At 42.8% G+C, this 27877-nt stretch overlaps 1 protein-coding gene across 1 annotated transcript; it reads right to left on the bottom strand.

Moving 5' to 3' along the window:
- Positions 1-120: 120 nt before the first annotated feature.
- QSOX2 (quiescin sulfhydryl oxidase 2) lies at positions 121-24594 on the bottom strand. The gene is made up of 12 exons (XM_042479875.1): positions 24273-24594; positions 18478-18578; positions 17212-17260; positions 15711-15816; positions 14964-15054; positions 13112-13257; positions 11929-12072; positions 11343-11472; positions 9416-9538; positions 8064-8214; positions 2488-2676; positions 121-960 (listed from the first exon to the last, which is right to left on the bottom strand). Exons 1-12 carry the CDS (start codon positions 24523-24525, stop codon positions 434-436), a joined length of 2010 nt encoding a protein of 669 aa, XP_042335809.1. The 5' UTR covers positions 24526-24594; the 3' UTR covers positions 121-433.
- Between the last annotated feature and the right edge of the window lie 3283 nt (positions 24595-27877).

Raw genomic sequence — 27877 nt, 5'->3', positions numbered from 1 at the left:
TGCTGAGGAACATGTTTACTTTGTTCATTGAGTTCACCTATATTTCATTTCCCCCAAGGTCTTGCTTAAATGAGTCCATAAAGTTCATCCCCTTACAGATCCAAGCATCGCAGGACAAGATAACCAGAAACGTTTTAATGTTTCTCAACTAAATGTGGGTGTGCATGCATGTGCTTACACACTCACGCTCACACACAGAGACACACATGTGTGTTTTGGCTGTTAGGCACATGTCCTCAACTCGAGACGTTCAGCAATGGCAAAGGAGAACATCAGTACATGAACCAATGAGACAAAGAAAAGGAGGTTTGGGGGGATCAGCACCTTTCCAAAACAAGGAACACTGTCTCGTAAAAAAATCCCTGATCATAAATATTAAAACTGCCTCTGAGCACAATCAATCCATTTACAGACAGAAACTTGGCTTCACATTCTATACATAGGGGCGGTTATATCTCACTTTCCAGCGTTTCGACCTCATTCGGAAAAAAAAGTACATGATCATGAGAAAGAGGGACGAGGCTATGTAAAGGACGATGCAGAGGCTCATGTCGATGCTAGAGAAGCCAATCCCCAAGAAGAACACAGCTTGCTCAATTCCCTTTTTCCCCGTGTCTTTGACTGGGCCATCCTTGGCTATCCTTCTGTCCAAGACTTTAGGCTGTGAATCTAACACCTTCTCTGGATGGGGGATTCCGTCCTTATTCCTTTGACTCTCCTTCTTGCTTGCTTGGTCTTTGTTTCCATCTTTGTCTTCGTGGGATTCTTTTGCATCCAGATCAGCTTGGTTCTCTATGTACGTGTACAACATGTTGTTGCTCCCGTAGTGCCGCTTCAAGAACTGTAACACTTGGGCCTTGTTCCAGGTGGGCAGACCTTTTGTTTCTTCATGGCAGGTGGGACAAATGTCTGCAGTCGGCCACTGGACTTTTGGGGCTTTTGGATCTTCACTCAAATCCCCTGTTAGGAGAGAGAAGGATAAATGGGAATCCTCACAGAATAACAGAGTTGGAAAAGACTACAAGGGCCAAACAGTCCAAAGCCATTCTGCCATGTAGGAATGCACAAAAGCACTCCTGACAGATGACCATCCAGCCTCTGTTTAAAAACATCCAAAGAAGAAGAACTCTACCACCCTCCAAGGCAGCATCTTCCACTGTTGAACAGCTCTTAGCATCAGGTTCTTGCTAATGTCTAGGTGGAATCTCATTCCCTGTAGTTTGAATCCATTGCTCCATGTCCTAGTCTCTGGAGCAGCAAACAAGCTTGGTGCATCCTCAATATGACATCCCTTCAAACATTTAAATATGACTGCCATATCCCCCCTTAACCTCTTCACCAGACAGAGTATAAATATATAAAAAATAAAATAAATCTGGAAAATGAATTCTACTTTCCTAATACAGGCAGATAAATCCATACAATTCAAACCATGGAACTGGTAGGAAGCATTTTGGCAAGGCAGCTTAAAAGTGACCCAAAGCGCTTCTCTTCTCCTTCACTTTTATATGTTGGCCGGTCACATTTGCGACTCCTGAAAATGACACGCACCACTGCTTGCTTAGCAGGGGGAGCATTTCAATTTTCTGCATACATCCTGTGGCTATAACCCTTATTAAGGAAATAAGAAGAAAGCGGTCACATCCTTAAATCGCCACAAATGCCACCTATATACTCCCCACTCAAACCAATTTCCTTTAGTGCTTCGGCCATATGATCTCTTGGATGACAAGATGGATTAAATGCAACCTAGCAGTCATGGATAGAGAAATGAAACTAACCATCTTAGAAGAGGATTTAATGAAAGCGATTACTTCACTTAGCCATTGGCTTGAGCCACCTGAGAGCGGACTCCCTCCTCAGTATCAGGGCTCAGTGACCGTTTTTGTTGTTGCAATTGCAACCTTTCCCTGAAGTCAGGCAGCTACAAATACAGCTGTTTATTCCACTTATTATTTATAATAAACAATTGTTTATTCCACTTATTATTTTTAAAAACACTACAATCAAATATTTAGACGATTCCAAGTTCTAATCCGTTTTTTGTCAATGCTCCCCAGACTTCTTTGCCAAACCTTAAAGTACGTATTTTCCTTTGTTTTAAATTTAGTCACATGTGATCTTAGACAATCTCTGAGTACTTCAGAGCTTTTGCAATCGTAGAGATTCCACTTAAATATCAAGAAGAACTTCCTGACTGTAAGAGTCTCCAAATCATAGGGAGACCTAATATTTTACCTGAATTGTACCAAACCAAGCTTCTAAGTCAGTATGAGGTAAAATCTAGCCCTGGGGTTGCATACAGCCTCTAAAGCGTTTTTGTGACACAAGGATGAACAGCCTCTCCCAGAAGTCCCAGATTTGCAGAAGTACCAAATCTGGCTCTTGAGTCAGAGAAGGTCCATGATGCAACATTTAGTTGCACAGAATGTTAAGTAAAACCTTTGGCTCCAAGACAAGATCAATCCTGTTAGTATTTGTCTATACCTGCCAGCCTGGCATTCACCACGTTGTGCTTCTCCCACAGCCACAGTACAGCCTCATCCAACGTCTTCACCGAGTCCAGAGACTCTCTGGCCATCTCTTCAAAGTGCTGTGCGCAGGCCCTGCATCCAAAAAAATCCCGGACGTATTTCTGCATGATCTCCAGGACTGCGCGAGGGTTGTCTTCAAAACCTGATGAGAGGGAGCAAGCAACGTTAACACCAACACCAAAAAAGAAAAAAGAAAACAAAACCAACAACACATAGACTTTTACCCCAAGGGAAGAGGTAACAGGGCAACTAAATGGCAGGGCAAACAATTCACATGGAGAACATTCCAGATTGAATCCCTGGCCACACCATTTAAAACAAAGTAGGTCTCAAAATAAAGAATCACAAACCCTCCAGTTTGTATTTAAAGATATAGCCTGTAAGTCTGTAGAATCAGTATGCAGAGAGATCTTGTAGCACCTTTGAGACTAACTGGAAAAAAGAAGTTGGCAGCATGAGTGTTTGCAGACTTATGTCTGAGGAAGTAGACTTAAATCTGTGAAAGCTCATGCTGCTAATGTCCTTAGAGGTCACCTGCCATAAATATGAAAGATGGTTAAATGTGGTTAGAGATATTATGAACTCTGGGAGTGTAATGGGGAATACATGTATGAAGAAGGATGGCTGTTGGGGTTATGTCTTTCATGAATGCTCATATGTTAAACTGCTGTTATATTTGTTGTGATGTTTGCCCGTTAGAATGCCTAATGTATAATTCAGTTGATATGTAATATGCTTGAGGAATTAACTGTTTTGAAGATGCTGTTTGTTCTGATGGATTAATTGGCTTTGGCTTTTAAATGCTGGATGCATGACAGATGACTAGATGTATGACAGAGATATATATAATGATAATGGTTATAAATGGATCAATGTTACAATATGTTTGACTAAGAGAATGATCTGTGTTAAGTTAATATGTTAGTTAACCGGGGGGTGGCTGAAGCCCTGGGAAACTGGAAATATTTGTGAGACATGGAGGCTATCGCCATGAGAAGAGGGAACTGTTTATGGTTCTAGACATTTGGAGTCTAGTCTTTCTTGAAGAGGTGAGAATAGGGAAAGCAGCCTATTTGAAAGAATGCAATGTTTGGGATTTATAGTATAAACAAAGTGTTTATGAAACTGTGATGAGAAAGTTGGTTGCGTGGGAAATTCCTGGAGTGAATTAACCGATGGTTGTGGTGATGTGGATGTGGGATGGAAACCCTCAAACAACTGCATAAAAATGTATGTCACTCAATGTGCGTCAGAGCTGACAGTATTATAATGTAATTTAGTTGCCTGTTATTCTATGGCTTCTTTTCTTCAATACATCGTTCTGAGAAAAACTCCAGGGTTTGGTTATTGTTGAGAGAAGATCTTATTTAAAATGCCTTCTTTCTTTCACTTAGTCTCAAAGGTCCTCCAGATTGTGTGCATGCATGCAATTCCCCAACAATTAAGAGCTCAGAACTGTAAAGCATTCACTTGAACTGAGGCAGCACAGTTTACCTTATGGGTAGGAATCACATGCAGCCCCCAGCTTCCCATCTGAAACAAGGGGAAAATATTACACCACCAGAAACCTCTGGAGGCATGATCCTCCTCCAAAACTAAATGTACCTCTCAACTCCACCTGCACCAGGCTGTTGGGCTATGTCTCTCTGCGCACCTATGCCATACATCAAACCACTCATAGTACATCCTCCAACCTGCAAACTTGTGAGAAAAAACTGCAGCAAATGCTACATTTTCACTTCAAAAAATAACAAAGCTCCTTCACAATAATCTAAACCTACTTCAACACACACACATGCTTTCATCAGTTTAAACCAATGCAGAATAATGAAGTGTTTGCCTGCAATTGCTGAAACCCAAATTCAAATCCTTGCTCAGTCATGTTTAACCGGTGAAGTCTACGGCATGACGCTACTTAAGCTTATTAAGCAATTAAACAACCCAGGAAGGTAGGTCCAGTATCATTCATACATTTAAGGATGGGAGACTAAGGCAAAGGAGTTTGCCTAACATCACCTAGTAAATGTGTGGCCGAGAAGAGATTTGTGCCAATGACTTCACAGCTCACATTGTTAGCCTGTAATCCTCCTATGCACTCTGAGAGCACCATGCTAAGCACTAAGGCATATCTAAGTCCATTTATTCCAATGGGTTTAGTGTTAGGCTAACTTTAAAGAGGATCAAGCTGTTACTTGGAGGTAAAACCGAATGAACCTGAAAGGACTTACTTCTGAGAAGACATACAGAAGCCTGTGCTCTTAAATCACTACACATGCTCTGTGTGATCTCTCAACATGTGCAGTGAGTGAAAGAAAAAATCTTCCCTGTACATTATGGGAAGGTGGTGGTGAGCACACCTTGCCCACATGAGTGCAGTCCTTCACAAGCTATTTGACTCCGGCAGAAGTGGGCAAGGTGTGCTCACCACCACCTTCCATGGGAAGACAAAATCACCAGGGCCAAAGAAATCAATATCTGAGATCAAGTGGAGAGCCTCCGCACAAAAGACGGCTCTTCTTTTTAGGAAGTCACTTTCCACATGAGGTGGAGGCAAAGCTAGCATGTCTCCTCCCCATTTGCTGCTTTACCCAGCTCTGAAACAATTGAAGAGAGCTAATGTCTTGAAGAGATCTGTCCGGTCTGAATGTACCTTTCATTGGCTGGCACACTTTTGCAAACCCTTGGTGATACCAAGGGCTGCCTATTCTGACAGTTGATATGTGCTTATAAAAAGTACATTGGGAAACAATCCAGATTTTAACTCCCTTTCACAGATACAAAATACTAGTGGCAATGAAAGAACCTTTGGAATCCAGTGCATATCATTAATTCACAGATGTAGGGCCATTTCACACTGCACTATCCTTCTGGGTTGAAACTGGTTTAATTGCCATGGCAGTGTCCTGACTGGCTGGAAGGCACCAGATCCTATCTGATCTTGGAAGCTAAACAGGGTCAGCCCTGGTTAGTACTTGGACAGGAGGCTGCCAACAGATGGTGTTTCAGAGGAAGCAAGTGGTAAAACCACCTCAGAATGTTCCTTGCCTAAGAAAACCCTGAAATTAATAGAGTTGCCATAAGCTGACATGATTTGAAGGCACAAGCACACACACACCCTGGCAGAGAATCCTAAATATCGCATGAAACTACAAATCTCAGGATCCTATTGGAAAGAGCCATGGCAGTTAAGGTGGTGTCAAAGGGCTATAAGTGGATAATGTGAAAGAGACCCTAGGTAGCTTTGAAAACAAGTGTTTAATCTTTATCAGTGTAATGACTACATGCCAAGATTATAAAAGCACATAGGGTAAGAGAGACCAAGGCTTTCTGCAAGGTCTTCTTGGCAGCCCAACCTCGTGACATGAACACAGTTGGCATTCGCTGCATAACGCACCTGGATGGGTTGCTATGGAAAATGTAACAAAAAACCCCACCTGCAGAAGCTGGGCTCTCTTCCCTATTAAATATGTCTGTGCATATGTTTCTGTATAATATACACGCAGCTCTGCAAATCTACACTTAACACCGACTTCTCAGCGTAAAATTGCTTTATTCAAAATTGCACCATGGGGCTGGCTAAAAACAACCATCATCTTTAACTCCCCAAAATATTCTTCAACCTCTCTTACAGAAACATCAAACATACAAACAGCACTTTCCTGATGGCGAAAAGTGAGAAAACTTTAACACCCATCAGGTCCATTTGGAAGTGTATACATGTTTGTATTGGTATGCCCTCAGGTTATTTCTGACTTATGGTTACCCTAAGGCAAACCTATCACAGAGTTTTCTTGGCATCATTTGTATGGAAGCCTAAATACCCTGAAGCCACAAGATCCCATCTGATCTTAGAAGCTAGGCTATGTTCTAAATGAATAAAAACAAAACCTCTATAAAATAGGCAATTTTTGAAACGGCTTTGAGGTCTGTTGGCTTGTTAACTTAAATTGTTTTTTTTTAAACAGTGGATGAAAGGCTGCAGTCTTGTCTGAAAGCCTTGCTTTATCTGTGTGAACTAAACTCTACTGGTGAGAGAAGCATAATCCAAAACACATCTATGTTGGAACCTGCCCAGTCAATAGGAATATTATCAGTGGCTACAGAATAGCAAGTGAGTCTAAATACCCTAAAGGTACTGGATCTGCCTGATCTTGGTAGCTGTGAAGGGTCTACCCTGGTTAATACTTGGATGGGAGACAGCCAAAGAATACCAGGTGTTATAGGCTATATTATAAAAAAAACTGGCATAAACACCTGTGAGAATTCCTTGCCTAAGAAAACCCTATGAAATTCACAGGATCGCCACAAGTCAACAGGTGACTTGAAAACATGTACACAAATACTTGCTCCTGATTTAGGAAGAAACAAACCACTTCTGTTAAACTCCCCAAATCACTGGGGTAAAAAAAAACATTCCCATAGCTCTTTAAAAAAGAGAGAAGGAAGGAAGGAAGGAAGGAAGGAAGGAAGGAAGGAAGGAAGGAAACCACCCAAACATAAGTTGTTTTTCTTTTATTAGTCCAGGCTGCATCTTCCATAAACAGCTGCCACTTCTCTTGATGTAATCCTCTCCTTTCTCTTTCCTCTCAAAACTGCTGCAATTCAGGGTAACCCTAATCTTTAAAGTGGGGAAGAACCATAAAACCCCACCTGTGGCTGGAAGGATTAGGGGGCTTTTTAGTAGATGGGATTTAAAACAAGCAATAAGGAGAGGAAAACCTCCCAAGACATAATCCATCAGCCTCGGGCTGGCTGACCCAATTCTTTTGCCCTAAGAAATGATCCATCAAAAATATGGCCTCGTTCAAATGGATAACAAAGTGTGAGGAAGACACACATGTATGTGCACACACGACACGCTGATGAAGCAGAATTTAAACTTTCAACCTTGTTTTAAAATAGAACTGATAGCAATCAGTAGGAACTGACAAGCAGGGGATTCAAACTGCGGGGGCTTTGTGGTGCAGCTCAGCCGCACATCATTTTTGCAGTAAGCAAAGTCCTGGAAAACTACAGCAGCAAAAAGTGAATTTCGGAGTCATCCAGGTCTCATTATCAGGAGGGGAGGAGGAAAAGCAAAAATATCCCCCTGCCTGGTTGTTGAAGCCACAGAATTGATAGTTAAAATTAAAATCCCAAAAATGGTATTGGAAGAATTTGGAAAAATCAGCTTGAACTATGTTAGCATCAGAGAGGAGGAGGCAGGCCTGTTGTATGCTGACCTGGAGGGTAGGACAACACAAAAAGATACTTCCTTAATGGAACCTTTGCTTGATGAAGAATCCACTGGAGCTTCAAAACTTGCAACATGTATTTTGTGCATTTTGGCTCACCCAATAAAGTTATCAATGTTTTGCAACAGCAAATAATTTATCTTTCCAACTCTCTACCAAAGGAAAGGAACAAACTCCTTTTAGAAACTAACTCCAAGTTCTGGTCTGAACACTGACCCAGATGTTTGTTCAATGGATGACAGGACAGCTGGGCTACTATCAGAAGTCTCCTATCCTTGAAATGTCAGGCTCCTACCTGTGCTGAGTAAGGCCTTTGGCCGTAGTGCCGCTTCAACTGTCAGCACATGGAACAGCTTCCAGAAAGAGCATGTGTATCCTCTCAGCTCAGGCCTGCTGCCCTGACAACCAACCCACTGGATGCGACTGGTGAGAAATAGTCCAGAGATCTAAAAAATGCAAAATGACCCATGAAACTTCACACTGAAAATACAATTGTGAAATGACCAGTTACGCTAAAACCAAATGCCAATTAAATGTGTTTCTTGCAGGGGGGGGGTATATGAACTTCAGTGTATGTGATATCACTTTGTTAAGTTTCTCCCTCTAGTCACAGAAACACTTTTAAATATTATTTTTAATACATAAAAACAAACAAATCAGGAAATGAAAATGTCGGCAATGACAAAAACGACATTCAGTCAGAATAGTTCTACACTGTTTATCAATTCTTAAAAAATAGAATCAATAATCATTACTATGTGCACAATATGGTACAAGTAAAACGTTTTAGAGTTTGTACATACTTATTTCTTCCTTATGTGTTTTTGAGTGTAAGATCAACTAAAATACCCTTCTAGAATTTTAGATGATGGTTTGGCAAATGACATAAAGAACGTTCTTTATAAATGAAATGAAGGGGAACCAGATCTCATCAAATTGTCTATTTCCCTCCCTTCTGATTTGCTTGTCAATTTCTCTAATAGGACAATTGTCCAAACTCTATTTAACCAATGAGAGCAGAAACATAAAAGCTGAGGCTCATGCAATAGGGCAGGTTTTGTAAAGTTATTCTTCCTTATACATTTCACCATTCACAATGTCTTTCCTTTCTTGGAACCTTCTTGCAAGCATTAGGCTTATTTTTAAAATGCTGGGGAGGGGTAGGAATGTGTACCCCCAGACTCTAAAAGACCCCATAGAAAAAATGCATGAAAAGGGGTAAATGGCTGTTCTTATAAGCCTCCAGAAACAACAAGTCTGTTTTTACACAAGTGTGTGACTTGCCCAAGGTCACCCAGTAGGTTTCTATGGCCCAGCTGGGATTTGATCCCTGGTCTTCTAGTGTCCTAGTCCAATGCTCAAAACCATTATACCACACTGGCCCATTTTATACTACAACTTAAAAATCAGATGGAAAGGGAGAGCAGTTAGGCCACTGGAGAACTCCATTCCCCCATTACAGAAGAAACAGCCCAGAGCACAGCGGAGAAAGCTGCTGGGGAAAAATAGCCCCCTGGGGATTGCGCGCAAAGCTGTTTGTCATACATGCCACTCTGAGTGCAAATTAAGTGTCAGGTCTTGGATTACAGCACACCCTCTCTTTGGCTAAAGCTGCATTTTTGCACTAGAAACTTAGCAGTGGCTTACCCGCATTTTGTTGTTGAGAAGATCAAGGACTGCATTGTAAGGGATTTTGTCTAATGGGAGGCTCACCAGCCACACTTGCAAAGTCTCCAGCAACTTCATCATGGGCTGAGGGCCAGGAAAGAGCTGTGCAAAAGAGAAGGTTAGCCATATCCAAAAGCTTTATTCTCACTACTATATGATCCCCATAATATTTTTTGTGGTGGGTTTTTGTTTGTTTGTTTTAACAGTCTATGCAGCCTACCCCCAGTAGATCCTGGGGCAGAAAACTAGGTCCCAAATCCAGCAAAGTTGCTCAGCCCCAGCGTAGAGGGAGAAGACATTCCCATATTAAACCCTGCTGGGGCATTTATGGGCCAGAATCAATATAATGATCCAGTCTCCTTTCCCCATGTGGAATAAGGAATAGAAGATTTCAGACAGAAATCCCACAGGATTCTGCATGAAAAACTCCAAATAGCACTTACAAGGGGAGCAGAAAGAAGCTTGGGTCTTAGGAAGTGTTAAGAAGGCCACCATTGCTGCAAGCTGTATTAACAGCCAAGGAACTAATCCTATAACAATAAAAACCCTGGGCCTGGAAACTGAGCAACGGAGTCGGGGCGATTTAGCAACACATGCCCTAAGTGCTCTTCTTTAGAAAATAAGTACGGTGTAAGACATCCTGTAATCTGGCATCAGCCAAGCTGTTTTCACACTAAAATATTTACGATCAACAGGGATGGGGACAAAGCCCAGAGCACACAAACAGCACACATGCGGAGGCTGTGACGCCACTTCTCTGTACTTTTGCTGGAAGATAACATGTGTTCGGAATTTCAGAAAAGGCACACTGGGCTTTGTCAACAACAAAAGCATGCTAATACCTCCCACCCACCCCAAAACTGGCACATTCAGAGAGTTTTATGCAGGGCAGATAGAGGTGAGAATCCAGATGAGAGCCACCTTTACTTATTCACCAATAGCTACCCAAGCCAAATGCATTAGCCAGCCAAAATCCACGAAAAGATGGAAAGCCAGCTCTCTTAGGGATAATATGATGGACATATTAACACCACCTTCTTAAGTTGCCAGACAGCCATTTCTGACCATCTACTATCCCAGGGCTTTCATTTAATGGCAGATATCTGGGTGCATTACACATTACCCTCCCACTGCCCTGGCAATGAAACTGTCAGTGGTGTGCTGTGCTGGGGAAAAAAACAACCCATAAAACCTAACATTTAAACAGTGAAAAGAATATGCACATTTATTAGCTGGAGAAATTGTCGTTTCAGCAATTTCGTGCCACTTATTTGTTTTACCCTAGCCTTGTTTGAAGTGATTACAGTTTTCCACTTCACTGCAGAAATGGTTAGAAGATTTTGTTTTGTACTTCTCTCATTCATTATTTTACATTTGGGTTATATGCCAGGAGGCCACACAATCCCATAGAAAGATGCTAGCCACACAGACCCCAGGGGCCTTGATCTATTTGGCATGGAGCACTCTATACCACTTCCAGTCAGCTTCTGTATTAGAGGTATTTTAACTGCTAGGAACAAGCTGACGATTGCCTCAGTTTCTGTTTTATTTTAGAATAAAATAAATAAATAGTTTCTGTAAAAGGACGGTTAGCTGAGCACACAAGGGATTTTTCAAGTTTTGTGCCCTAAAATCTCTTCCATTTCATATTAAAAAGTTTCTACAACTTGGTTTGGCACTCACTAGTTTTCCAGGGACTGCAAGGGAGCAACCAACAGCCTTGGTTTTCATTTGATCTTTCCATGGGGCTGGCCAGCTGGCTACTATTAATCTTTCTCCTTCCTCCACCCAAACATATTAAAGGTTGCTTTATTAGACATTTCCGTCTCTCAGGAGAGAAGAGTCCTTTGCCGCATTAGATTGATGGTATCCTTGGAATTGCAATTGAAAGATCAAAAATATTTACCTTGGCAAAGAGTGTAACAAGATTCTTGAAGGTTTTCAGCTCAGTTCCCTCAAGAGTTTTGTGAGTGGCAAGTTCCACCCGGAGCAAGTAATGCAGCCCTGACGCAAGGTCAGCCATATACAGCTTAGATCTGGAGGAGGATGAAAAATAGAATCAGAGCATTACAGAGTCATAGAGTTGGAAGAGATAACTTTTAAAATGGCAGGTTGTGTTTTATTTCCACAGGTCAGGAAGGGGAAATGATGAGACAGTTCTTTCTTGGAATGTTCCAGAATAGTGATTTATCCTTAGCATCTTCTATTATGAGGCCACTGCACCTTCTATGAAAGAGATATTTATTCAAATGGCCTACATCACCTTTCCTCCACAGAGTGTGCTCCAAGTTGCACAGTTTGCCATACAAAACTGGCCAGATGCCTGGGAGAACATCTGCTGGTTTGGTCCCATCACAAACAACTCCCACTATAAATCTGATAGATACATGCATATTCTGGGCAGCTCATGGTAATTTTTTTAAAAATCCAATACAATATAATACTCATTTTAAAAAAAGACAACCAAAATGCAGAAACTGCGCTATACTCACTTATCATAGTCTTTCCATTCCTTGACATCCATATTTTCCTCTCTGTTTTGCCTGATAGGTGTTGGAAGCTGCGAAGACAATTTTCTTCTGATGCCAGGGAGTGACTTTAAATAGGAAGAAAAGAAAGACCGAAGAGGCTTCAAACTGTGTATGGAAGGATAGCGTAAAGGTTAAAAAAGCCTCAAGCTAAACAAGAGCAGAGGAATAACAGTGCATCTAGAGATGTCACAAGTATTTGTTTGCTAGACAGAACTTTTGTCTTTGATATCCCTGGCAGACTTTTAAGAAACATCCAGAATAATTAAGTTCAGAGGAAATCCAACCTGAGAGACAGCTGATGATTTCTGAGAAACTGCCCCAATGGGCTAGGTCCAGATTTAGTCAGCAGAGCCACAGAAACCAACAAGGACTTATGGGGATGATTAATAATATAAAACTCTTTGATTTTAGTCTATTTACTTTAAGAAAAGACTACCTCTGAAACCAAATCAATAATACATGCAAACTTAATACAATTAAGCTATCCCTGTTATCTGCATGCTCCCCCTCGCTCCCCTAGTCACAGAAATCAGTCATGAAACATTTACTTGGAGTGAATATAAAGTTCCCAGAACATTTATGATGCAGAGGTGTGCAATGTCACAGACCCACTTCCCAATGCACCCTTCAACAACAGAATTTGGCGGTGAATGCACCTCACACCTACAAACACTGCTTTTATGCAAGGTGTGAAGGAAGATTTCCAGGATCAAAAATCTCCTTTAAAACAAGCTATACACTGCCTTGTGCTTTTAAACAAAAAATTCAGTTTGAACCTTCATCAGTGGCCAACATGAGTGGAAGCCTACATGTGATTTTTTTGCATCATCATCATCATCAGCAGCAGCAGCCATTCTAAACATTTTTTTAAATGACACTCAGAATAGAGCTAGTGAATTCATTTTGGGACAAGTGTCAAGACATAAGAATCAAGAAACTCACTAATTTGTACAGGGCTCCCATGTGCCATTTCCTAGAGGACTGTACCTAGTGCCATGTGCTTGCTCTGTGCATGATGTACTGTATAGGAGAACACGCTGGCTGTAAACTGAGTTACCCAACAGGAAGCCAAGACAACCACTCCAAAGCTTAACCTGAGCCCATGAAACACAGTGCCTAAAATCTAACATCCATTAACACTTACATGTTAATTAATCCATGGGTTCCATTTGGATAGATAAGGTAAGCTGAAGGGACCGAGGTAACACTAAGCTTCTCAAGAAAAACAGTATCAGAATCCAGCACACGTTTCACCACAATGTTTTCATATTGACTGAGGTCCAAGATCACCTGGATAGAAACATATACGCATGTGATCGCAGATGAAGGGGATTTACTTAATTCAGAAGAGACAAACTTTACAAATACAGTACAAACACACTGTAATCAGCTTAATATTGAAAAGGGAGAAAGCTAGTATCACACATGTTCTCTCAGAAATAGATATGAGTAAATTCAATAGGATTCAACTGCAAGCAACTGTGTGAGGGACTGAAGTTACAACAAAACCTTGGGCAAGGGAAGAAATCTGTGCATGGACTAGGTGACTGGTCTTTGCAGGGAGCAGGAATCCAAGTGTATGGACACAAACCCTACAATATGTTTATTTCCAGCCTCCTGATACTCAGAATATTTTACTAACACATTCCCGAAGGCATCCATGCAATAATGAGATAAAGGACCTGAAGAGACAGACCAAAATAAAGCTGCTTCGGGTCACTTTGGAGGTATGCTGTTTAAATGATGCATGTGTCCTAAGAGGCCTGACGCTGTGCCAAAGCCGGGTTCCAGTCCTAAGTGGACTGTCTGCGCTCCAGTCCTAAGCTCCAGCATACCTCCAAAGTGACCTGAAGCAGCTTTATTTTGGCTTGTCTGTATGGGCTCCAAGAAACAAAGGGTAAATCTCAAGTTCCTAGGAAGACTGATAAAGGTTTTTAAACAGAGTCTGGAGCACATGACTCTGCAATGTCCACATGGCTCCACCACCATATATCATTATAGATACAAAACAAGCAGTCATGACACAAGAACATGAACAGTCACCTTTTGCAGTAGGATAGGTTGATCTATACAAGTTGCACATATCACTACTTTGCAAACAAAGTGTAGATTGGACCAGTGACTCATGTTACGTAGTTTATCCACCTCTTTTCTTACAAGGGTTAATTCAGCAAAAAGAGTTGTACACTTGGGCTCTCTAGCACCAACAGGAATGTTAGCAACAACAGTATAAGCATACAATGGAAAAATCTGCATGGCACAAGAAGTCAGGAATTGGTTTATCATGCTGTGTGAACAGGAGCCAGTGCTTCATTCACAAAAAATTAAATTATTCAATTTAGAAACTGCTATTGCTTTAGTTGCAAAAGAATAGAACCATGAATCCAAATTACTCTCTGTTCTATGATGTAAGGTTTACACAGCCAGGAATTTGTTTAGCAAACTTGAACAAAGGACAAAAAAGTAGACTTTGCATGTGGAGCACCGAGTGAAACCAAGGCCCATTACAAATGGCTGTAAAGTACATCCTCACGATGTACTAGGGTTAGGAAAGGGCGTGCCCCAACCCTAGTACATCCTGAGGATGTACAAAATGGCGGCGCCTGTTTTACACGGGCGCCGCCATCTTGACGTTGTGGACGCTTACTAGCAGCGCCACTTCCGGGACGCAAAAAGAAGTGCCATTTTGGTGCTTCTTTTTTGTGGTGCCGGGGAGCCTCGCGGTTTGGCCACTGGGGCTCCTCGGCAGCACTAATGGCAGCGGCGGCAGACCGCTGCTTTCAGGCAGTCTGTAACGCACCCAAGTTCCATTTAAGGGACCTTCTTCCCATACTCAAGCCAGTGCTTAGTGAGACTGCCATTTGTTCACATTTTCAGTCCCACTACATGGAAAGATTTCATTGTATAACTGACACTTTCAAGAAAATGGGATTACACAATAATATACAACATCAAATTACTTCAGAACAGGATCAAGTTTTGAAAAACCACCTTACCTCTCGTCCAACATAGGAGTTCTCACTTTCAAAAATAATGGCAGTATAATGCTGAATCCTTTTATCAAAAAGAGTAAACATTTCTTCTGGCCTATATACACATTATAAAAAAAAGACAACAGTCAATTTCATTAATTTCACCAATGCTGGATCTTCCCTAGCTGTTGTTGTTGTTGTGTGCCTTCAAATCATTTCCAATTTATGGCAACCCTAAGGTGAATCTATTACAGGATATTCATGGCAAGATTGTTCAGAATGAGGCCGAGAGTGTGTGACTTGCCCAAGATCACTCAGTGTACTCGACTCTAAACCGCATTTCAGGAAAATGCACAGATAAATCCCAGGACCTTGCTACTGTGATGTGCATGTACCAATGCTTTTGCTATGCACCAAACTAGACTCTGGACCTTTGTCACATACTGGATGGCCCAAATGGCATAAGCACATTCCTATTGTTTGGACAGGAAAGAAGACAAGTCTTCTAGTTAAAAGCTTTCTCTTTAGAAATCGTCTGCATAGTTCTTAGGAACACAGGAAATTGCCTCATACTGAGATAGATCACTGGTCTATCTAACCAGTTCAGCTGCTGGTAGGATTCTTTCCCAGCCATATCAGGAGATATCTCCCAGCCAAGTATGAACCATGCTTGACTCCAAGGAAGACAAACTGCCAACATAAGTGAACCTACCATGGAGACCAGGGGTACTCATCAGGGAAGGTTGGTACAGTAACAGGTAAGGAACTCACACAATTGGTTCCAAAGGGGGACAGGCAGGTGGTTTGGCTTCTTGGGAATGATTCTGCAGAAAATCTATCATGCTCTGACGAACCGTTTGAAGTTCCCGATCAGAACCTGTTAAGGAAAGAGCAAAGCAACATGCTTATGTGTGGGCATCGGAGTCATGGTGTTCGGTGTCATTTTGGGTGGAATCGGAGTCAGAACTGTACTGACTCCAACTCCAGCTTCAAAATAAAAAGTTATAATATTATAACAATATATGTATTTTGTTCCATTCGTCTTAACTTTACGTACTCTTTCGTTTTAAGATATAGCCTGTGTTTGTTTAAAACTTTGTAAAAAAAATAATTATTGAATCCCTAATTTGTTGCATATTAACTTTCAAAGGAATTTGGGAAACTTTTCTTGTTCAGAATTTTAATCAAATAAATATATTTTATCAATCTAAGTAGCCTGGTGATTCATGGGGTGGTCATGAAATGCCGTGTGCTACCATTTTACTACACTAAATTTGTTATTACTAATTAATATTACTGCTGTGTGCCTTCAAGTCATTTCTGACTGACAGCAAACTTAAGGCAAACCTATCACAAGACTTTCTTGGCATGACTTGTTCACAGGGGGTTTGCCTTCCTCTGAGGCTGAGAGAGACTTGCCCATGGTCACCCATGGGTTTTCATGGCTACCAGGGATTCAAACTCTGGTCTCCATACTTGTACTCCAATGCTCAAACCACTACACCACACTGGCTCTCGCTAATTATGATACATTTGCCAGACGGAGACAAAGCTTTGGCATACTGACTCCACAGCCGTTTCTAATCCAAAGACGTTGGTACTGCCTACCAACAAAGATACCCACAAACCTCCTTTGTAGCTTGTGGTACACAGCAAATGGAACTGCTCTTTTGCAGTGTAAAGCAAAAGGAGAATACAGTACTGCAAAGGCAATGAAACCACTGGCTCAAGAGGACCTAATGGGATTGCAGAAAACCTTGCTTCAATCATCTTTCAATTATTAGGTTGACTTTGCTGTCTTGAGACACTGTTATAGTGTTTCAAGCAGGGATGAGGACCTTTGGTGACTCCACGGGCAATTTTTTCACATACGCCCCAGACCCACTACAGATTGCACAAAAATCACTCAATGTGTAAAAAAAATACCCTCAAAAAAGTACAGAGGTTTTTGGGAGGAGGCTTGAGATGCCCTGTACTCCGTTTTATCAGAAAAACACCACTTCTGGGGGTCTCCTAGTGTAGGAAATGCAACTTTTGTGATAGAGAAAAAATTAGGGGAATGTTTCATGACCCTAAAAACAGCAATGGGGCCATGCACAGCTGGGGGTCACATTTTGCTCCTCTCTTGCTTAGATCCTAAATGTCTTAATTCCATCTTTTGCAAACCATCAAAACTTTTCTTTAGTGCTCTAATAAAGGATCCTCAATTACTGACATACAAAGCAATGGCATTCTGGGGAAAGAGCACACATTTCCTGAGAAATCATCTTACCGAGCTGGCTTTCTCCCGTCGTGAACTGCTTCGTAAATGCTCTAAAATACTGGTGGAGGAAAAGAAAGCAGAAAAATTATGCACTTAGTAATACCCACTATTGCTCATAATAAAGCTGAACTCCTTGATAAAAATATTTTATTGGCTATGGAAATCATCAACTATGCAGTGATCAATACTATAAAAGCTAACCATTTGTTTCAAATATAGGGAGGCCAAAATGAGAGGCAAAATGGCCACATTCTTACTCTCCTTCCATCAGCATGAATTTCAATGTTTGTAATGTTTAACACGTTGAACTTTATCAATTGTTTAATTGTTTTTAAAATACTTGTTTATCTGTGTTTTGATTGAAGCTTTTGCATAGTTTTAAACTGTATTATTTTTAACAAGTTGTTAGTCACCTCAAATCTCATTACTAAGAGAAATGTGGGATATAAATTAATAATAATAATAATAATAATAATAATAGTAATATATTGAAGAGCAGACATTTACCATATATACTGGAGTGTAGGTCAATCTTATGTATAAATTGGGGGCAGGTTTTGGGGCCAAAATTATGCATTTTGATATGACCCATGGTTAAGTTAAGGGTAAATCTTATGGCATATACAAAGAATGTGAAGGACAAAGCAAAAGAAAAGAACTTTTTAACCCCAAAAAGCTGATGAACATACATCAAAAAAGGGAACCATCCCCTTCTCTGAACAGAGCAGTGATAGATGCTTAGTTTGTTTTGGGAGCAGCTAAATGCTAAAAGAAGTACCAAGCCCCTCTACTCTTTCTGCTGCCACAACATTTCTAACCTTCTTGAGTGCCTGGCAGGGAAAACAGTAGCACAGATAGCTCTTTGCCTCCCCCCCTTCAAAGGAGCGGCAATAGAAAATAGGCTTTGAAGGATTTGAATAAGAGTGTATGTTTGTCAGCTTTTCCTGGGTCAAAAGGAGCCAAAGTTATCACATTAAAGTTAAAGGCTATAAACATTGCTAATGTAGTTGCCATTTGCTTTGCTTTGGCTTTTCATCCTTTCTGACATGTGTGCATTTTCTTAGTCCCACCTGTGCCTGTTTGCCACCCCTAATAGATCACACAGATATGATTTAGTGTAGTTCGCTCCTCATCTATCCAGGCTTTAGTATATACAGTACTAGTATAAACTAAGAATTCAGCCCAGTTTGTGTGATAAACCACACACATTTCAGCCTGGATTTAACCCAGAGGAATGAGAAGAATCTCTCTGCTGGTGTATCTGGAGTCGCTTACCCTGAAAGTGGGATAGTACTGAATTCCATACTCTTTACACGTTTCATAGTTCCCCATATCCCCGCAATCCAAGACTCCAACTCTTATGGCAGGTTCCCATTCTGAAAGGAAAACAGATGGCTTGTTCTGACATTACAGCATACCATTTGCCCATCACCACTACACATTCCCAATGGAGAAGAGAGATACAAGCACAAGACAAAACTACTTTTTCAAGCATCCCTCCTCTCCATTCCCTGAAGAGGCCTTGTATCCTTGAAAGTCTAAGTACAGAAGAGTGAAAGACTCAAAAGGCAGTAGCATAAGCCCTTGTTAGGCCATTTCAAGTTCTTACTTTTTTGTCCGCTAAGAGGTATTATAGCAGCACATGATGACATAGCCTTATCATGTTTTTCCCAACCAACAGCAAGACCTTCAAATATCCTTAAGCACTCCCTCCAAAGACCCCAAAAGTTGCTCTGGCTGTCTGGAAAACCAGGGCTGTACAAAGAATGGGAAATGCAGGCCAGAAATCAGAAGTAGACTAGGGCAGCTATGGAAGAACAAGGTATGGGCAGCTAAAAAGACAAACAAATGGGTCCTAGAACAGATCAAACCAGAAATCTCTCTGGAAGTCAAGATGACTAAACTAAGGCTGTCGTACTTTGGACACATCATGAGAAGGGAGGACCCACTGGAAAAAACGTTAATGCTAAGAAAGGTTTAAGGGAAGTAGAAAGAGAGGAAGAATGCACACTAGATGGATGGACTCTATAAAAGATGTCACGGATATGAATTTGAAGGAACTGAGCAGAGCAGTGGGGGACGGGGAGTCTTGGAGATGTCTCATCCGCAGGGTTGCCATGGGTCAAGATCAATTCGAGCGTGGTTAACAACAACAACAACAACAACAACAACAACATCATAGTGGAGAAGCCAAAAATTTGATCCTACCACAGGCATCACATTGGAATGAGGCCTGCAGATAAAAACCATACACCAAAAAGCCAAAGCCTTCTTGCTTTATCAAGGAAATTAAAGGAAAACTCTGTAAAGACCCATCCGGCAAAAAACTGCCCTAGACTTGCTGCACTGCTGCAGAAATGCATTCCTCCTTTGTTCCCTTTGGAAAGAACTGCAGTTTTTTCCAGCCGGTTGAAAACATCTATTGTACAGAGCCTGTCCGACAGCTGAACAGGCCAGGGCCTAACCCGAAGAATCTCTGAGCAGATGGGCCCCCGCATTGATGCTGGTGCACAATAGGCAACAAGCGACTTTGTCACTGAAAAGGCAAGCTCAGAAAGTTTGGCTTCGGGAGATCTGCCTCATTCATGATTCAGCACCAGGGCTCTCTTCTCTTTCCCACCTGCCTCAAAGGACAATGAACAGGAATATTATTAAAGCTGATGCAAATGGTTCATCACCAAACAAAGCAAGCCCATCTCCAGACAAATACTTGGTTCAGTGCACCAGCTGGGAGGCGAGTTGCTTCGCACGCAGAAAAGAAACTTTCCCATAAAAGTGGGGGGAGACAGGCAGCCATGCTTTACTTCATCACCGTCTTCATTGATTCGACCACAGGCTCTCTCTTCTGGCTTTGTTGTAGGTGAATCACTTCAGATGCATCAATTTATACACTTTACAAGGATTGCCTAATAGTACAAATGCAGACCTAGGTTAAATCCAGAAAATGGCTAAGGAGCAGTGAAGGAAAATGATGTGGTCCAGAGAGTTTGGGATGGCAAAACTGGATGAGATGGTCTCCACATGTGCCCATATGTCATAGTGTTTTGAGTGTTGGACTATGACTCTGGAGACTAGGGTTTGATTCTCCCGCTCTGCCATGAAACTCAGTGGGTGACTTTAGGTAAATCACAGGCTCTCACCCGCAGGGGAAAGGAATGGCAAACCTCCCCTGAACAAATCTTACTGAGAAAGCCCCTTGATGGGGTTGCCATAAGTCGGAAACTACCTGAAAGCAACTGACAACAACAGAGATTCTTTGACAAAGTGAACCCTGTATATCCTTTTACCACAATAAGTATGGAGAAAATGTGTTATCCTGACCATTTCATCTTCCAAGTTATAGGAAGAGTAAAGGATGGGTCCAGATGAAGTCTAATCACACTTTGGTTGCACTGAAATAAAGAACATATGTAAGAGGATCTTGTAGCACTGAAAGAAAGAAATTGGTAGCATGAGCTTTCATAGACTTGAGCCTACTTTCTTGAGCCTAGTTTCCTGATGTTATACTTTGCTGTCGTTGGTCTGTGATTGAGAGACCTCCAAAAGCCTTGGTCATCAAATGACAAGCTCAGGTACGTACTGCAAACTTAGGGCAGCCGTGGCTTCCTTGTGAAGTGCAGTCTCCTTCTTTTCCTACTGTCTTCTATTTTACCAAGCATTAACAGCTTTTCAGTGACTCACATCATCTGATGATACATCCAAAGTACAAACTCAGTTTAGACATCTCAGCCTCTAATGAGATATCAGCGTCTATTGAGAGTTACTCTGATTTGCTTGGTATCTGTACACTTTTTCTACAGCCCAGCATTTCAAATGAGTTGATTTTCTTTCTGTCAGTTTTCTTCACTGTCCTGCTTTCCTAAACTGGAAATATGGTGGTCTGGATAATCCTGACTTGGATATTTAATAATGTGTCTCATTTCTAGACTAACCTTAGTCCATGCATTTTAAATCTGACTAATGTATCACTGATTAATCTGGATCCAACACCAAATTTCAAACTTGTTCTGCTATCTAAAAAAGAAGATTCTGTCTATCAGTGTAAAAGTGTACCCAGAATTGGACCTGAGTAGGACTCCAGGGTTCAGTGTTGGGACTCCAGGACCCTTCCCTTTGGCAAGGAAATGATTATCCAAAATGTAGAAGGCTTCAGAAATGCCTTTAACCTGAATTATTTAGAGTGGGAGTACCTTTGACACAAGAATTTATTAAGGAAGGTGAGACAAGCATAAGTGAAGAAAGGGACTTATTTTTTCATCAGACGACAATTGCACAAGCTGTCAGAGAACAAAGTCTCTCCCATTACCGCCCCCACTGCCAGATAACTACTTGCTATACAAAGCTGTATCACCACCCAATATGAGCCGGGCTTTTAGTTCTTCTTAAAATGCTATCAAAGCATTGTAACAACTATGCATGCAGAACTAGTTTGCAATGAACCTTCCATTTTAACGAGGAAAGAAACAAACTTGTTCCTACTGTCTTCACATTCCAGCTCTTTGCAAAAATGCTGCAATCCGTCTTGATTTCCTCACTTCACTGTATGCTGAAAAGCCCTTTGACTCTCTTTCAATTTCTCCTTTTCTCTATAATAAAACCACAGTGAAATCAGGAATCCCTGTGCAGGGGGATAAACTTAAGTGGTCTCTGTATGGTGTTGCACCTATTTGTCTCAGCAGACATTTAAAAAGGACGCACGTTGAGTCTAAAAAATCTCGTTTTAGCACTGAAAATGTCCCTATGCAACAAATAAGCAAACAACTCGAACAAACACAGATCTTGCCCAAAGTGGTTAACTCACTAGGGAAGGAGTAGGCAACCTCAAAAGGGCTAGTTTTCACTCCCAAGCCTGGCTTCACCAGACCATCATTGGCTGCAAAAACAACCTTGGGTCACATGTGGCTGGCAGGTAATTCTTACCCACTCATGCCCTAGTGTTACATTTGTAGAATGTCACCCATAGCGTTCTGTAACATGGAATACGGTGTGTAATTCTGGGCACCACAATTCAAAAAGGATGTTGAGCAGCTTTAGCATGTCCAGAGGAGGGTGATCAAAATGGTGCAACGTCTGGAAAGCACCAAGCCCCATGAGAAGCAGCTTAGGGAGCTGGGTATGTTCAGCCTGGAGAAGAGAAGGTTGAGAGGTGATATGATAGCCCTGTTTAAACATTTGAAGGGGTGACATATTGAGGATGATGCAAGCTTGCTCCAGAGAACAGGACATGGAGCAATGGATGCAAACTACAGGAAAAGGGATTCCACCTCAACATTGGGAGGAACTCCCTGATGATAAGAGTGTTTGACAGTGGACCATACTCCTTCTTTGGAGGTGTTTAAACAGAGGTTGGATGGCCATCTGTCAAGAGTGCTTTCACTGTGTCTTCCTCCATGGCAGAAGGGACTGAATGGCCCTTGAGGTCACTTCAAACTCTACAATGCTATATGCAGAATGAAACAGTGCAGACTTGTGCAGAAGGACACAGAAGCAAGCCTAAAAAGACACGGTTTACATGGTGCTTGCATGTAAGGCTTGGAAAGGCCACTGTTTGAATCCTTGGAGGGCTGTCAGTGCCACCAGTCAGTGCAGAGACAACACTGAACTACAGACTCAGTATGCATCTTGAATAGATATTGCATCTGACTCAACTAAGCAGTGTCCTAAATCCCATCTTTTCTTTCCCCATATTGCAGTGTAAGCAAGGAGACCCAGAAAACCTGACTGACTGGCTACTACTTCATGCCAACCAGCCTTAAGCACCTGTTTGCCAGGCTGTTTTTGCATGTAGTATAGTAGTTAGAAAGGGAGTCTCTGGCATTGTAAGACTGCAGAGAGAAACAAGTCTGTTGAGCTGGTTTGGGCAGGGATGTTTGTTTTAAACACCCGATAACCAGATTGGGTTCTTTCTTTTGCAATTCTGTATCTGTTCCTCATGAGAAAAACACACCACCCAAAGGGGCTCCTATTTTGTGATCCCAACTTGAGGAAGAGAAGAAGAGCAATTTGGGTCTCGCATGTACAGGGAGGAGCCATCGCAATGCTGGCGGCAAACATCCCCATCATTGCGTTAGGAAAATATCAGCGCCAGGGAAGACAAGTTTTGATAGATCTCTTGGTCAAAGGGGCCTTTTCCCTGAGGCTCTCTTCTGCCCAATGCATTACACCACAAAAACAAAACAGCCGCCCAATGCGTTCTGTTATTCTTTGCTGCATGCCTCCAAGTCGTTTCTGACTTATGGAGACTCTAAGATGAATCTATCATTGGGGCTTTCTTGGCAAGGTTTGTTCAGAGGGTTTGACCAACGGAAAGCCGCCATGCGCTCCCAAAATGGACCCTTGGTTCCATTTAGCTGAGTGATTCCCAAACTTTGGTCCTCCATGGAGAATGATAGAGTTGGAAGAGACATCCAGCGCAACCCCATTCTGCCATGCAGGAGCTCTCAATCAAAGCACCCCGGAGGGGATAGATGTTTTTTAGGCTTCGACGCCCGAAGCCAACAGCCAAGATGGCAGATGAAGTCCAAAACATCTGGAAGAGCCAAGTTTGGGGGCTGCGCTGGTCTATGGCGACTGCTAAGGAAGGCTGAGGAAGGAAGCGCAAATGCTGCTGCCGAATGTACAGGAGACAGAAATGGCGTCAATGGAGAACCCAGGCAAATCCAACCCAAGCAATGAAGACACAGAAGCACAATGGGTCCTTCTTATCCGCTGGGCTTTGGTTCCAGATTCCTTCATCCACGGATAAGTCTCATTAAAGGCAATGGACACAGAAAATGGCGTCCCTGATATAATATGGAAAAGCAAGGTCTGCTATTGGGGTTTTGCACTTCTTTGGGGATATATTTCCAGGCTGTGGATAAATCATGGGCGGGTAAGGAGGGCTTCTGCAGGCAAGGCATGCTGCTGTGTGCCCCGAAGCTGCTTCTGACGGAGGGCGACCCTCTCAAGCCCAGCCAATGGGCTTCATGATCCCGAACGACTGAGGGATCTGGGGAAGAGAAGGTCAAGGGGCGATATCATAATAAAGAGCGCCCCGTTTAAAGGCTTGAAGGGATGTGCTATTGACTCACCCTGGACGTCTGCGGCCAAGGCCTTCCAGGTCGGGGCGAAGGCCACGCAGTGCCCGCAGGACGACGAGTAGAACTGCACCAGCCACGCCGAGGCCGACTCCCGCAGCGCCGCCTTCACCGTCGGGGCCTCCAGCACCCACACCGGGTCCACGCCGCTCTCGTAGAGCCCGGCCCCCGACACCACCAGCCCCGGCGCCCACAGCGACAGCACCAGCGCCAGCCACCGACGACGGCGCAGGACGCCCCACGCCATCGCAGGCTTCGCAGGCCTTCCCTAGCAACGGGCCGCCGGCCTTGGCAACGGGACCTGGTCAGGAGGACCCGGCCGGGAAGAGGCGGGGCTGCGAGACCTGTCACTCATAGGCCCCGCCCCGTTTCCTTCGCCCAATCCGACGTGGCGCTTTGCGACTAGCCCCGCCTACTTCTCCGGCCAGCTCTTTGCGCCATAGGCCTCGCAGAGGGGCGTGGCTCTACTCCTTGTGGCCTTCTCTTATCATATACCTCGCCCATTTCCCTTCGACCAATCGAGGGCGAGTGAGAGATGGAAGGGGCGTGGCGCTTTGTGGCTGGCCCTGCCTACTTCTCCATCATAGGCCTCTCAGAGGGGCGTGGCTCTACTCCTACGCCTTGTGGCCTTCTCTCTGTCGCATATACCCCGCCCATTTCTCTTCTACCAATCCGCTGGCGAGAGAGAAAGGGGCGTGGCGCTATGCTCCTCCTACTCCTTCCTCTCTATCGAGTACAGTAGATAGAATAGAACCCGCCTCGTTCTACTTGACCAATCCATCGGCGAGGGAGATATGGCCACGCCTACTTCTGCTCGCAGCACTCTCTATAGATACCCCCGCCCCATTCTAATCGCCCAATACACCGGTTAGGTCGATAGAAGGGGCGTGGCTCTATGAGGATGGCCCCGCCCATTATCAACAGGTCTGTCATATGCCCCGCCCCCATTCTATTCTCCCAATCCGCCGGTTAGGGAAATAGAAGGGGCGTGGTTCTAAGAACCTGTCCCCGCCCACTTTCTGTAGCGATCCCTGTCATATGCCCCGCCCCGTTTCTGCTCGTCCAATCAGCCAGCGAGAGCGAAAGGGGGGGCGTATACTGGGGCGTGTCTTTAGGCCCTGTACCAAGAGGAAGGCGGGAATGAATATATGGATGAATGGGAGGCATTCTGGCAGAACGATGTCCGTAACACTGTCTTCATCCCAAATAAAAGAGAGGGGTGGAGTCCCCTTATTTAGGGGCCTTTAAGCAGAGGCTGGCTGGCCATCTGTCAATGGGGATGCTTTGACTGGGAGTTCCTGCATGGCAGAATGGGTTTGGACTCAAAGGGCCCTTGGGTCTCTTCCAACTCTAGGATCCTATGAAGGCTATTCCACGATGATAAAAATGGTGAGAAAGAAGGTGGCAGGCTCAAGCTGGCGCTTGGCAACAGCAGCAAGGATCCTATTGGAGATATTCCATTACTCCGACAGAAGAGGAATCATAGAATTGTAAGGAGAGCCCCTTAGGGCCCTGATCCAGCCCAACCCCTTTATTCTGCCATGCAGGAACTCTCAGTCAAAGCATCCCCATTGACAGATGGCCATCCAGCCTCTGTTTAAAGACCTCCAAGGAAGGAGACTCCACTACACTCCGAGGAAGGAGTGTGTTCCACTGTTGAACAGCCCATACTCTCAGGAAGTTCCTCCAAATGTTCAGGTGGAATCACTTTTCCTGGAGCTTGCATCCATTGCTCCATTGTGTCTTGTTCTCTGGAGCAGCAGAAAACAAGCTTGTTTCCTCTTCAACATGACATCCCTTCAAATGTTTAAATAGGGCTATTATATCACCTCTTAACCTTCTTTTCTCCAGGCTAAACATCCCCAGCTCCCAAAGTCGCTCCTCGTAGGGCTTCATGGTTTCCAGACCTGTCACCATTTTAGTTGCCCTCCTTTGGACATGCTCCAGTTTCTCAACATCCTTTTTGAATTGTGGTGTCCAGAACTGGACACAATATTCTAGGAGTCCTAGTAGACCACAAGTTGAGCATGAGCCAACAGTGCAATGCGGCAGCTAAAAAGGCCAATGCGATTCTAGCCTGCATCAATATAGTGTCTATATCAAGGGAAGTAATAGTGCCACTCTATTCTGCTTTGGTCAGGCCTTACCTGGAATATTGTGCTTATCCTGGAGAAGAGAAAGTTAAGAGGTGATATGATAGCCCTGTTTAAATACTTGAAGGGATGTCATTTTGAGGAGGCAGCGAGCTTGTTTTCTGCTGCTCCAGAGAATAGGATCCAATGGAGCAATGGATGCAAGCTGCAGGGAAAGAGATTCCAGCTCAACATTAGGAAGAACTTCCTGAGAGTAAGGGCTGTTTTATAGTGGAAGAGGCTGCCTTGGATAGTAATGGAGTCTCCTTCTACAGAGGTCTTTAAACAGAGGCTGGATGGCCATCTGTCAATGGGGATGCTTTGATTGAGAGTTCCTGCATGGCAGAATGGGGTTGGTCTGGATGGCCCTTTTTGGGGTCTCTTCCAACTCTAGGATTCTATGATAGAAGTTGTAAACACCTTCAAGAAAGCACAAAACTACAGTGCAAGCTTCAAATGATTCATATTCTTTGCAGAGGAAACTGAGCTGCCAGTTACACAAATAAATACATGATGCATTAACTAAAATCAAAGCAATTTTCTTTTGAAACACTTTTGTTTGGATTCATCAGCAAATGTATGCAGATTTAAATCTGACTAATTGATTAAAACTCATATTATTATTATTATTATTATTATTAAATCAATTGTAATTCCTCTAATCAAGCAACAGAGTTCCTATTCAATGAGAATGAAGTTTTCCCCATATATATATATATATATACACATACACATGTATTTGTTCTTGTTTTGTTCCAACTCCATTTTTTGGGCAGCATTTTCTCTTCTACACAAAAGAGTGAGTTTATTTTTGTTCTCTCAAACAGAATTTAAACGAACCAAAGCATAACGGAGGGAAAATAGGACTATGTTTCTATATGACCAAAGCTGTTGTTTTTAGTAGCTGCCTCAAAGAATTGCCGCACGTCCGCCTCTGAAAAAGATGGATTACGGGAAAATTAAATGCAGAGTTTAACTGAGAAATAATCATTTTCTATGAAAGCTAATGACTTCTCCAGAGGCTAGTACCAAGATTTATTGACCCGAGAGGTTAATATTGATCAAAGCCACGGCAAAAAAAATATTAGACCTTGAAAGTCAGAATAATCTTGATATTGAAAGTCTAGCCGTTGACAGACCGGGGCAATATATCTGGCTGTCGACGCCGGGAGCTGTGTGCGAACGTAACGGCAGAAGGGGTTTAATATGTCGGCCGTGTTCCTTGTGCGCCATTTTTATGTCTCATCAACACTTTTGTTTTATAGGCAAGTCCTTCTCCTGTTTAGCAAATCTTCCCGACAAATGTCTTCCAAAGGGTTTCTCTCTCATTGCTCCATTTGGAATACATTGGGGTTCCTTGCCATCCAAACTCCACAAGGCTGGGATACCTTTATTGGGGCAATCAAAATGCACATTATACATGTTGCAAGCTTTCGAGGCTCCATTGGCATCTTCATCAGGCAATAG

This window comes from Sceloporus undulatus, chromosome 7 (assembly GCF_019175285.1).
Source record: "Sceloporus undulatus isolate JIND9_A2432 ecotype Alabama chromosome 7, SceUnd_v1.1, whole genome shotgun sequence".
Classification (NCBI taxonomy): Eukaryota; Metazoa; Chordata; class Lepidosauria; order Squamata; family Phrynosomatidae; genus Sceloporus; species Sceloporus undulatus.
Note: the sequence above shows the minus strand (reverse complement) of the source record. Positions and strands in the feature narration are given on the sequence as shown.

Excerpts from the sequence above, each read along its gene's own strand:
- QSOX2 (XM_042479875.1), bottom strand. The coding sequence starts at position 24,525 with ATGGCGTGGGGCGTCCTGCGCCGTCGTCGGTGGCTGGCGCTGGTGCTG. Across the intron at positions 15,817-17,211 it reads GACGGGAGAAAGCCAGCTCG|GTTCTGATCGGGAACTTCAA; the intron begins GTAAGATGATTT and ends TTTCCTTAACAG. Across the intron at positions 961-2,487 it reads GGTGAATGCCAGGCTGGCAG|GGGATTTGAGTGAAGATCCA; the intron begins GTATAGACAAAT and ends CTCTCCTAACAG.